General features: G+C 45.9%; 1 protein-coding gene across 2 annotated transcripts in view; it reads left to right on the top strand.

Annotated features, from left to right (window-relative positions):
* Positions 1–12,757, top strand: part of DNAJC2 (DnaJ heat shock protein family (Hsp40) member C2) — a 31,566-nt gene that overhangs the window by 1,308 nt on the left and 17,501 nt on the right. For both annotated transcript variants that reach the window (XR_014175724.1, XM_081957359.1), the window contains exons 2-8: positions 2,183–2,373; positions 3,520–3,595; positions 5,176–5,274; positions 8,001–8,142; positions 10,033–10,113; positions 10,928–10,993; positions 12,619–12,710. Coding sequence is in view for 1 of the 2 variants with exons in the window: in XM_081957359.1 (XP_081813485.1) it covers positions 2,183–2,373; positions 3,520–3,595; positions 5,176–5,274; positions 8,001–8,142; positions 10,033–10,113; positions 10,928–10,993; positions 12,619–12,710 (747 nt within the window). In the remaining variant the exon portion in view is untranslated. The remainder of the gene's footprint in view (positions 1–2,182; positions 2,374–3,519; positions 3,596–5,175; positions 5,275–8,000; positions 8,143–10,032; positions 10,114–10,927; positions 10,994–12,618; positions 12,711–12,757) is intronic.

Here is a 12,757-nt window from a genome sequence, read left to right as displayed (position 1 = left end):
GTCCATCTCGCAGTTCAAGTGACTCTTGAGTGGCTTACATCAAGATAATTTACCTGTCCGGAGGGGATGCTTCCTTTCTCTCTTTTTGTGTTTGGCACTCGATGAAAAGAGGTCAGAATCAGACAACCTGAAGCTTTTCAGGGGACTTGGATTCCTCATTTCCAAGCAGCAGGTTGCTCAAAGATAGCGCTAGAGCCTGGAGTTTGTTTGTCATGTTTGGCCCCTGAAATGTCTTGAGATGGAGAGAAAGAAGCAGAAACTCACACTTGCTTTAATTTTAGGCATAGAGCAACAGTCTGGATTGACCAAAGTGTGAATGTGCCTCTAGGTAATAAGAGAACACACTGTTCTTTTGAAGAAGGGTATCTTTACAGCTTCCACACAAGAAGTTAATACTGCTAAGTTATTAGTTGTGTTCCATGTTCTCCCGCTTAACTGAAATGTTATATATATTTCGGGGGGGGGGGAGGTGTCCATGTGTGTGTTCCAGCATAACTCTGGAACACCTGGGCCGCTGAAATGAAAAGGACTGAATTATATCTATAGGGTCAAGTCACAGTACTTTTGACAGTGATAGTGTGCATTTTGGATTCAGGTTCTGTTAATATACAGCCTGTTGTGCCTTAAAATGGCTTCTACTGTAAGCAAAGTGGTGTTGTCATGGTAACAGCTTCTCAGTACTCCACAAGGGGCTCCCTCTAATAACAGGATTGGGATAAATATATACCCGGGCTACACCAGGTTACCAGCTAGTATATATTAAGTCAGGTTTGTCAACAGGCTGACAAAAGTTCCTGAGATGCTTTTTCTCCCTAGTTTCAAGGAAGATAAAGGGGGGTGCTTATCAACCTTATCCCAAAAGACTTTGGCAGCTTACTGTAGGACTTTTAAAAACTATTTGGGACTTATGATGAACATAATTCACAGCCTTTGAAATAAAAAGAGGGTTTTGGGACTAAGCATGTGCTTTTTACTGTAACAGGAAGCCTAGGTCTGAACATCTTGGTCACAGACTCCACTTGCAAAAGAATATACTTTTTCTGGCTATTTTTGTGGTTTACATTGGCTTTTCTCAGTTTCAGTTGTTGTTTTATGTGTCCTTTATTTCAATCCTGACTCTGGTAACTACATAAACAATCCTCTTGACAACACTCTGGGAAGTGGTTTGGCAATAATTTATTCTTGGGTGCTTTTCAGCTTCTCAGTTTAAGTTTGAAAGAAAGTGAATAGACCAAAATTGCCCAGTTGGCTTTTGTACATATGAGGAGACTCCCCATTTATTTGTCTATCTATGTCTGCATTTGTATTTATTAGTTTGTCAAACATGTAAAAGATAGCAGGTATAAATATAAACAGGGACATGAACGAAAGAAATGAATATGAATAAATGGGGACAGTAGGACAGGGGTAGTAGCATTGAACATAGCTTCTTCCCCCTATTTTCCCCACAACAGAAATCCTATGAGATGGGATGGGCTAAGAGAGAGGTACTGGCCCAAAGTCACCCAGGCGGCTTTCATGCCTAAGGCAGGACTAGAACTCACTGTCTCCTGGTTATTGGCCCAAAGTCACCCAGCCAGCTTTCATGCCTAAGGTAGGAATAGAACTCCCAGTCTCCTGGTGATTGTCCCAAAGTCACCCATCTGGCTTTCATGCCTAAGGCAGGACTAGAACTCCCAGTCTCCTGGTGATTGTCCCAAAATCAACAAGTTGGTTTTCATGCTTAAGGCAGGACTAGAACTCCCTGGTGACTGGCCCAAAGTCACCCAGCTGGCTTTCATGCCTAAGGTGGGAATAGAACTCCCAGTCTCCTGGTGATTGTCCCAAAGTCACCCATCTGGCTTTCATGCCTAAGGCAGGACTAGAACTCCCAGTCTCCTGGTGATTGGACCAATGTCACCCAGCTGGCTTTCATGCCTAAGGCAGGACTAGAACTCACCGTCTCCTGGTGAACGGCCCAAGCCACCCAGCCAGATTTCACGCCTAAGGCAAAACTAGAACTCACTGCCTCCCAGCTTTTAGCCTGGTGCCTTAACCCCTAAGACCAGACTGGCTCTCTCTCTATTAATTGTCGCAGTTCAATGATAGGGCACCCTATAACGAATGACATCTGATAGAGAGGACCTCTCCATGTGGGGACGCATCACCCATTTCACTTTTGTCCCCATGCTTGCGTTCCCAGCTTCCGTGCTCTGCCGAGTGGAGCCCGTGGGAAGATGGTTCGAAGCCTTCGTCAGGAGGAGAAACATACACGTTTCGGCCTCTTTCCAAGAATTAGAAGACGAGAAGGAACTCTCGGAAGAGTCGGGGGACGAAGAGTTACAGCTAGAAGAGTTTCCCATGTTAAAAACTCTGGATCCCAAAGACTGGAAGGTACATCGGAATGTTGCACCATTACGCACGTCCTTTGACTTTGCTGGCCGGAAGGTCCCAAAAGATAATCACACGACTCCGGGACACTGCAACCGTCATAAATATGAGTCCCTTGCCAAGCCTCTTGTTGATCTCACAATCATGGAGAAGCTGCAACAGCCGTGTGAAAAACGGTCGTAAATCATTTTTTTCCCCAGTGCCGTTGTAACTTCAAACGGTCACCGCACAAACTGTTGCAAGTCTACTTGTTATAAGCAAAATAGCACTTAGCAATAGCACTTAGATTTTTATCAGTATTTTGCAGCCCTCTCTAAGCGGTGTACAGAGTCAGCCTCTTGCCCCCCCCAACAATCTGGGTCCTCATTTTACCCACCTCGGAAGGATGGAAGGATGAGTCAACCTTGAGCCGGTCAGGATTGAACTCCTGGCAGTGGGCAGAGTTAGCCTGCAATAGAGCATTCTAACCACTGAGCCACAAGGAACGAGAATAAGAAAGGGAGGGAGGGAGAAAGGAAGGGCAATAATAGAACTTACATTTATATATTGCTTCACAGTGCTTTATAGCCCTCTCTAAGCAGTTTCCAGAGTCAGCATATTGCCCCCAACAACCTGGATCCTCATTGTAAGCCACTTAAAATCAAATGAGTAAGCAGCCTCCAGGTGTATGTATCAACACAGGTAGTCCTCGACTTACAACAGTTCATTTAGTGGCCATTCAATAGCAATAGCACTTAAGACTTATATACCGCTTTACAGCCCTCTCTAAGCGGTTTATAGAGTCAGCCTATTGCCCCCCAACAATCTGGGTCCTCATTTTACCCATCTCAGAAGGGAGGAGGAAGGCTGAGTCAACCTTGAGCCTGGTGGGATTTGGACTGGCAAATTGCAGGCAACGAGCAGTCAGCAGAAGTAGCCTGCAGTACCGCTCTCTCACCACTGCGCCACCGAGGCTGCCATAACTTCAGTACGGGCAAGACAGACAACTGGATAAGGGAGAGACTATGGGGATGGGGAAAATATAATTTCATGTTATCGTTTCTCTTATTATTAACCTGAGGCTGCTATAATATATATAATATATTTATTTCTTAGCCGCACCCTCTCCCGAAGGACTATGAATATTCATGTTTTGTTTTCCCTTCCCAGAATCAGGATCACTATTCAGTTCTTGGATTGGGACAGTTAAGATACAAGGCCTCTCCGAAACAGATCAAAGCAGCTCGTAAGTTCGCCGAGCGTTCATGGAAAATGGGTAAAATAATAAAACTTCTTCTCCCCAAGTTGAAATGTTTGTCTCGTCACAGTCGCTCATAGGCTGCAAGGTAAGAGTGGGACAAGGGGACGATTTAACGTCCGTCCTTCAACTAGTCTCACCCTCCTGAACAAGATTACATCCATATCTAACTGGGGTAACATCTCTGCATCGTAAGATTCTTTTTTTATTATTTTAAACACTTAAACACATCGACAAAAACATACACATAACTTACAAACAACACAGGAACTGCATGTTCCTTTTACAGCAGATACCTATCGGTGCATCTTTACAGTTATTATTTCCCCTACTATACATTCTAATTTTTACATTTGTGGTCATTTTGTTTCTTAGTTGTTTATGTTTAGTCATTTGTATCAGACGATCAAATTACCCTCGTTCTATTGTATATCTTTTTCTACTTTTGTATATCCTACTTTTCCTACCTTCTTATCACTCTGTCCTCCTTCTTCTACAATACATTTTGTATTTCCCGATTTCTTATTTCTATCATCTAACCATTTGTACCATTTCCCCCAAACTAAATGGTTACTCGTTGATTCCTCCTTTCCTTGAATTTCCTTAGTCAATTGGTCCATCTCCGCGCATTCTAAGACCTTCCATGTTACTCGTCTTCCTTCAGTAGCGTGTTGTTCTTCCATTTCTGTGCTTATGTTATTCTGGACGCAGTAATAATATGTAAGATTAGGTATAGAGTCTCTTGACTGTATTTTGTTGCGGTTAAGCCTAATAAAAATGTCTCTGGTTTCCAGTCTGTGTGGTTCCCTGTTATGTTATAGGAAACCTTATACCGTTTCAGACAGATGGCTATCCAACATTTTCTTTAAAAACTTCCAGTGTTGGGGCATTCACAACTTCTGTAGGCAACTTCTGTTCCACTGATTAATTGTTCTCACTGTCGGGAAATTTCTCCTCAGTTCTAAGTTGCTTCTCTCCTTGATTAGTTTCCACCCATTGCTTCTTGTCCTGCCTTCAGGTGCTTTGGAGAATAGTTTGACTCCCTCTTCTTTGTGGCAACCCCTGAGATATTGGAAGTCTGCTATCATGTCTCCCCTAGTCCCTCTATTAAACTAGACATATCCAGTTCCTGCAACTGTTCTTCATATGTTTTAGTCTCCAGTCCCCTAATCATCTCTGTTGCTCTTCTCTGCACGAGTTCTGGAGTCTCCACATCTTTTCTACAACGTGGCGACCAGAACTGAATGCCGTATTCCAAGTGTGGCCTCACCAAGGCCTTACAAAGTGGCATTAACACTTCATGTGATCTTGATTCTCTCCCTCTGTTTATGCAGCCCAGAACTATGTTGGCTTTTTTAGCAGCTGCTGCCCACGTATTTAACCCAGTGTGGATATTTCTACATCACTTTACTTCTTTTAAAGACAGCTACATCCCCCACGTATTGTCATTCTGGGATGCTTCTGCCAAACGAAAAAGGTCACCGTTTCCTCGCTCTTCCTTGTTTGAAAGGTGGCCCGAGATCACGTGCGATGGAACTGTGCTTGATTTTATTTTCCTTCATCCATAGATAAGGCCATGGTTCTGAAGCACCACCCTGACAAACGGAAAGCAGCAGGAGAACAAATCGGGGAAGGGGACAATGATTATTTTACCTGCATTACAAAAGGTAAGAGCTAGCAAGTAGAGCACTAAATATAAATTGAGTTGTTTGATCATGCCGTAGGTCAGGGGTGTCCAAACTTGGGAACTTTAAGACTTGTGGACTTCAACTCCCGGAATTCCCCAGCCAGCATGGCTGGCTGGGGAATTCTGGGAGTTGAAGTCCACAAGTCTTAAAGTTCCCAAGTTTGGACACCCCTGCCGTAGGTGTTAATCAGCTGATCAGTTTTCATGCCCATCCTTTGCCTTACAAATGAGCCACTCTCTATAAATATTTTTTTTTACTGTCTGCGCTTCCTACTTTCATTTTGACTTTTATATTGTGCTGTAAGCAGCTGAGTTACGTTTCCTTATTCCCTCCAAAGGCTCCAGTTGATTGATGCTACCCCTCAAACCCACCTTACTGAATTCCTCTGAACAAGACATCCACCCACACATAGGCACATATACAGACCAGTTGTATTAACGCTAAAATATCCCCAAAGGGGTGGCAAGGATATGGCAACCAAGTGCAGCAGTCATTCTGAACGGTGTGGCCCGCCAGCGGAACTGACTGGCAGCAGATTCGGACAGTGAGGAGGTTGGGGAGGAAGATGGGCCACTCCTGGAGTCTGATGAGGGCTCTGTGCAGAGGCAGAGAGGGGGCCAGGGCCGTCTGACAGTTATCAGCTGCCTTCAGAGTCAGACATCAGTGAGGCAGACAAACAGCTGGAGCCTGTTCCCAGTGTGCGCATGCGCAGAGTTGCCAGACGAAGGGAACAGCTAAGGAACGGGTCGACTTGGGAGTAAGGCCACAGGTGGACGATGAATGGCCCCTCCCAGAGGAAATAAAAGAGGAGCGAAAGGGGAGTGGAGTTTGCAGGAGACAATTCATTCGCTTAATTGGTTTGTGACTCTCTGAGACTCCTTGCCAAGTTTTGCAGATATCGGCCTGGCAGCTCTCCAAGCCAGAGAAGGTCTGTGACTGTAAATCCTCCCTGGAAAGACTTTGCTGGATGTGAATGAGCAGAATTCACAGTCAATCAATAAAAGGGGTTTTTGTCAGGACAAGGAGTTTGCTTCATGTTCTTAAGAAGCCTAGGTCAGAACAGACGCAATAAAAACAGAAGAATTTGTTGGGGGGGGAGTGAAAAAGTCTGGGGACACAAGTTGTGTTACAAAAAATTAGGAAGCAACTGATCAGTTGTAAATAGGTCCAGGAGTGAGTTGTCACAGGCATGGAAGAGAATAAGTGTGCTCTACTTGGACCTTGGCAGTAAAATTCCCTGTGCAGGTAATCCTCGACTTCCAACCATTCGTGCCAAGTCACGGGAGCCTGGGGAGGGGGGGGCGGAAAGGCGCTCACGTTGCTTGGTGCCTTCGGGATACCGCTAGGTTGGGGAGTGGCGTTCTGCCTGGGCGGAGGGCGGAGTTGCCAGGCGGCTGCTCCCTTGCGAGTGGGCACAGCCTCAGAGTCGAAGCAGTCATGAGGTGACCACGTTCACGAGCAGCCGCTCGGCAAACCCCCTCTCCAGCCGGGCAGAGTGCCATTCACTGACCTAGGGGATATCCCTAAGGCGACAAGCCACGTGGCACTCTGCCCGCCCCCCAGCTCCCGTGGCTTGGCACGTTAGGGATACCCCCTAGGTCAGTGCATGGAGCTCTGCCCAGCTGGAGAAGGTGGTTGCGCGAGCGCCTGTTCTGCCCCCAGCAAGCATGCCTCCCAGGCTCACCATGCCCAGGCCCAGCCGCCACCACCGCCGCGCTCCGAGCATAACATCTTCTCCGGTTTCCAAACTCCAAAACTCGGCTGCCGAGTCTTCCAGCAGCGGCCGGTCTAGGAGTGTGCTCTATGGTTGTGGGCTGGCTGCCGGACAGAGAGTCTTCCAGCAGCCAGCCCACAACCATAGAGCGCACTCCTAGATTGGCCGCTGCTGGAAGACTCAGCAGCTGAGTTTTGGAGTTTGGAAGCCAGAAAGGAAGTTATGCGTGGAGTGCGGTGTTGGTGGCGGCTGCAGGGAGAGCTGGGCCAGGGCATGCTGAGGGTGGGAGGCATGCTTGCTGGGGGCGGAACAGGAGCTCGTGCAATCCCCTTCTCCAGCCAGGCAGAGCTCCATGCACTGACCTAGGGGGTATCCCTAATGTGCCAAGCCGTGGGAGCTGGGGAGCGGGCAGAGCACCACGTGCCTTGGCTGTGCCTGGCTCTTCGGGAGTCCGCTCGCAAGGGAGCAGCCACCCGGCAACCCCAAAACAATAAGCCCTCCCCCTATAATAAGCCCAAGGCCATATTTCGTGGGGCAAATGAAAATAAGACCCTATCTTATTTTGGGTGAAACACGGTATATTCCCATGATAGCAAACCTATGGCACGTGTGCCAGAGATGGCACGCAGAGCCCGGTCTGTGGGCACACATGCCGTCACCAGCTGCTCTTCTAGATTCTGGCATGCCAGCCAGCCGGTCTTTTGGGGCTCTCGAGTGCCAGAAAACTGCCCGAAAAATAGCCTGAAAAAGGCCAAAAAAACAGGCCACTTTTCAGGTTGGTTTGGGGCCATTTTTCAGGCCAAAAACGGTCCCAAAAACAGGCATGCACCCGCCGGCCAGCTGGTCTTGGGGTTTCCGGCACTCCAGCGCTCACACATGCACACGCATGCAGGCGTGTTCCAGTTTGGGCACTCAGTGCCAAAAAGGTTTGCCATCACTGCTATATTCTATCCATGTAATAAATTAGAACTGTCTGATTTTAACCTTCCAGCCTACGAAACATTATCGGACCCCGTGAAAAGAAGAGCGTTTAACAGCATAGACCCTACTTTTGACAACACCGTTCCTTCTAAAAGCGAAGCAAAGGAAAACTTCTTCGAGGTGTTTGCCCCCGTTTTTGAAAGAAATGCCAGGTAAGCCTCTTTTTTTGGGTTAGACCCTCAGAGATTCCTCCTTCCCCACCTATCTGGGACTGTTACTGTGCTTTTCAAGCCGTCATTGGATTTCCTTGAAGGTCTGCTTACGGGGGATGACATTCAGTAACGGACTTCCGCGTTGCTCGTGGGGCCGTTTTTCTCCCTCCGGAGGCTTCAGGAGGCTTCCCTGAAGCCTCTGGAATGCAAAAAACAGCCCAATGCGTTCATTCCCAAACTTTCGGTTTGCGCCTTGGGTGGTTTTTCGCCCTCCGGAGGTTTCGGCGAAAAATAGCCGAAAATCAAGGCTGAAAATCAGCTGGCCAGCGCACACATACGTGCTGGAACTGACAGGGCAACACCTTGTGTGCCCTCAGAAATAGCTCCGTGTGTGTCACCTGTGGCAGGCGTGCCATAGGTTGGCCATCATGCTTCTAGTCCCACTCCCTGCTCAAGCAGAAGATCCTGTACCACTCCAGGCAAATGATTGTAGCTGTTGCGATTTGCTTCCTGCAACAGAGGCCGGTATAGATTATTCCACATTCAGAATGGTCCTTCGATTGCTTTCTGCCTTTTGCCATGGCATGGAGGGGCTACTCCAAAATAGCCTGGATGAGTTTCCCCTTGAATAAATGCATTGCTTCTGGGAACCATAATTAGCCCTAACGTCTTCAGGCAGCATCTACCTGATCCACCAGAGCAGAGAAGCAAAACGTCAGCGTTCCAAATCTCATCCATAATTAAATCAGAGTCCAAGGCAGAGCTTTCCTCAAAGTTCCAATTTATTAAGAGAGACATGTTGGCACATCTGTGGGAAACCCGAATCTGAAAGCTTCCTGGGTTTTCCCCTCCCAGTTGAAAATTCACGATCTTGTCCCCACACCCACAAGTCCATCGTATGGTCCAATCTTCCTCTGCCACGCTGTCATTTCCACCCATCCAGTTCCGGTCAGGTGCAGAGGTGCAGAGACAAAGAACAACCTTGGGCTTCTAGAAAGGAATGTTTTATTTTGACAACAACACATTCTACTCCTTATTATTCCCCCTCCCAATTCCCCACTAATGAAACAGCAGAGTAAAATAAGAGAGTGTGCGGCAGGCCAAAGATCCTAAAAGGAATATGATTGCAGTCCAGACACAAAATATGTTATGGGTCCCTTTACTTAAGGATATCCCCTCTACTGCAGGTGTGTTAAACACATGGCCTGCGATAGGCCCAGAGTTGTCCCAGAGGGCCGTCCTGGAGATAGCGAGGGACCATCCCGTGCCACCCCACTAGACCGTAAGGACTAGGCCACACCCATCCCAGGCCCCCAAGGGCAAACAAAATCCTGGTAACTGCCCGCAATGGGATCGAGTTTGATACCCCTGATCTAGTGGGGCCCAGAAAAAGGGGCTTCTCCGTGGTGGCTCCCTCCCTATGGAACATCATCCCTGCAAAGATCAAATTGGCCTCCATTTTGACACTCTTTTGGAAAGGCCCCAAAGATAGCGGTTTTATCAGCAGGCCTGGTGACCCCAGGGAGATATGGAGCCCATCAAGTGTTTTGCTTGATTGTTGTCACCAGAGGGGGTTTATTGCGTTTGGCATTTGGGGGTGTTATGCCTGTGAGCCACCAAAAGCCACTAGGAGTGAGTTGGGTGACCCTGTATACTTCCTTAATAAATGAAACAAACGTAACATTGGCACCATGCATTTCTGTTTCATGTTAAGAATTTAGTTGCTTGGGGTAGCATGTTAGACCATTTAATATATTGTTTTTTTCTGAATTTGAAATCCCCCTAAAATAAAATTTAAAAAATGCAGATGTTTAGATGTGGGGATCAATGCTGGAGATGCGGTTTCTGCAAAAAAATAATAATGTATGTTTGTTTGCTAATTTGCTACAGGTGGTCAAATAAGAAAAATGTTCCTAAGCTTGGGGATCTGAACTCATCCTTCGATGAGGTGGATGCCTTTTATTCTTTCTGGTAAGTGAATTAATTCTGCCACTTTTTTAAATCAGGATCATACAGATGAAATCTATGGGAAAAGCAAATAGAGAATGAATAGAAGTTAATCTATATAAGGAAAATAAAATATTGTGGTCTTTAGCTTTTTTTAATTAACCTGCTTCCTTCCTTTTCGTTTTCCTCATCTTCCCTAAAAAAAACTAGCATGAATATAACTAACTGAGTTTCAAACACCAGAGAGCATAGACCAAACATTGGTAATAGGATAAGATAGAACAGGATAGGGTAGGATAGGATAGGAGGAATGGAGAATAGAGTAAAATAGAACAGAACAGAAAATATGAAATGGAATAGAGAATAGAATAGAAAATATGGAATGGAGAATAGGAATGGAATGGAATGGAATAGAATAACAGAGTGGGAAGGGACCTTGGAGGTCTTCTAGTCCAATCCCCTGCTTAGGAAGGAAAGCCCATACCATTTCAGACAAATGGTTATCTCATCTCTCCTTAAAAACTTCCAGTCAGGAACCTGGTGGGAAAATTATGGAAATAGGACTCCACACATCTTTTAAGTAGCAGAGGTTGAAAAACTCTGATCTACTATATAGGTGTGATACTAAGTTTTGGGTTTGGAAAACGGGCTTTTATTTTTACTAACCCATGGATTTACATAAGCAGTCAAAACCTGCTCTCTGTCTTGCTGTATTTAGTATTTAGGAATTTGCATATTAACAATATGGACTATTAAAAAAAGGCTTTTAAATTATATGAAGGAGCTGTCATTTTCCCCTGTGTTTTATTGACTTTTTCTTTTGATGTTACTTCAATAGGTATAACTTTGATTCTTGGCGAGAATTTTCTTACTTGGATGAAGAAGAAAAAGAGAAAGCAGAATGGTGTGTAAAGGAAAGGGCTTCTCAAAAGAAATGATTAATATATCAAAATGATACATTCACACATTATAATTGGGTGTCACCAATTTTAGAGAGCCCTTATTTCTCTGCTCAGAAATAAATCCCTTTTAATTCAGTGGAAAATACTTACATATACATAGCTATGAAGAGGACTGAAGCCTTATCTAGGAATATGCCTGAATTTAAGTAGTAATCTTGTGTTGTTGCATATTACTAGATGATACGAGGGGTGGGTTCCTGCCAGTTCTAACCTCTTGTATAGAAGAGGTTCCACAAATCTACACAGCCGTTAAGAACCGGTTCCAGCTCCCTCCCCCGCCCGTCCACACATCATCAAGATGAAGAGCGAGAGGTGGAATTCTGGGAGTTGAAGTCCACAAGTCTTAAAGCTGTCAAGTTTGAACACCCCTGGGGTTTTTTCTTTCTAAAGGGTTAGGGGCGCAAGGGTCTTGTACCTTGATAGCTTTAAGACTTGCGTGCTTCAAATGCCAGAGTTCCTGAGCCAACAGTTTGCTAAGCAAGAGAGTTGTTAAGTGAGTCTCACCACATTTTACAAATTGGCCTCGCCCACCCAGTCACATGGCCGGCAAGCCACGCCGACAAAGCATGTCACACCTACAGAAGAGTTTCTAAAAACTTTTGAAACCCACCACTGGATTATTGTTGCGTTGTTCTTATTATTAGTGCTTTGTGTCAGCCCTGATTCTTTTTCGACACTCTATTTTTGGATATGGCTTGCCATGTCTTTTTCTTCCAAGGGCAGGGAGGGAGGGAGGGAGAGAGAGAGAGAGAGAGAGAGAGAGAGAGAGAGAGAGAGAGAGAGAGAGAGAGACAGGAGGAAAGAAGGAAGAAAAATAGAAAGAAAATACACACACACATAAACACACACAGATATATATATATATACATATATATACATACATATACATATATATATATACATACATACATACACACACACACTGTGTTTCCCACTGTGATACCCCCCCACCCCACCCCCGAAATAAGCGCTTGGCCTTATTTTCGGGGAGGTCTTTTTATTTTTGCGGTGCAGGAGGCGTCAAGCGTGACCACTTCATGGCGGCTGCTGTGGCAGGCAATATTTTCGGGGAGGGCTTATTTTCAGGGGAGGGCTTATTTTAGCGCATGCGCTCAGAATAACAAAATTAAGAGTTGGAAGGGACTTTGGAGGTCTTTCTAGTTCAACCCTCGGATGAAGCAGGAGTCCCAACACTTTTTCAGACAAGCGGCTGTCCGGTCTCTTCTTAAAAACCTCCGATGTTGGAGCACGCACAATTTCTAGAGACGAGCCATTCCACTGATTAGATAGGAAGCCACCTGGTGATCTCGGGCCATATACCCAATGTTTTTGGATGAATTTTTTTGGCACCGAGTGTCGAAATGGGAGGGCGTGCGTGCCAGCTGCCCGGTGTGGATGCGCGCACTGGGAAGATGATCTTCCAGTTTCCGGCACACACATGTGCACCGGCCAGCTGGTCTTCGTGCGTGCATGCACACCAGAAGTTCACCAACACTGACCTAGGACCGTGGCTTATTTTGGAAACGCACCCGAGCTAAACCGAGCTTCCTTTCATCTTTCCCTGCAGTCGAGATGAGCGAAGATGGATTGAGAAACAGAACAGAGCCGGCAGATCGTTGAGGAAAAAGGAAGAGATGAATAGAGTGAGGACCTTAGTGGGTAAGTATGAACTCAAGAGCCTTGGTTTATCCGATCGTTAAATGGCA

The sequence above is a fragment of the Natrix helvetica genome (assembly GCF_964273705.1).
Source record: "Natrix helvetica genome assembly, chromosome: 6".
NCBI lineage: Eukaryota > Metazoa > Chordata > Lepidosauria > Squamata > Natricidae > Natrix > Natrix helvetica.
The sequence above is the reverse complement of the archived record's forward strand: the minus strand, read 5'-3'. Positions and strand labels throughout refer to the sequence as shown.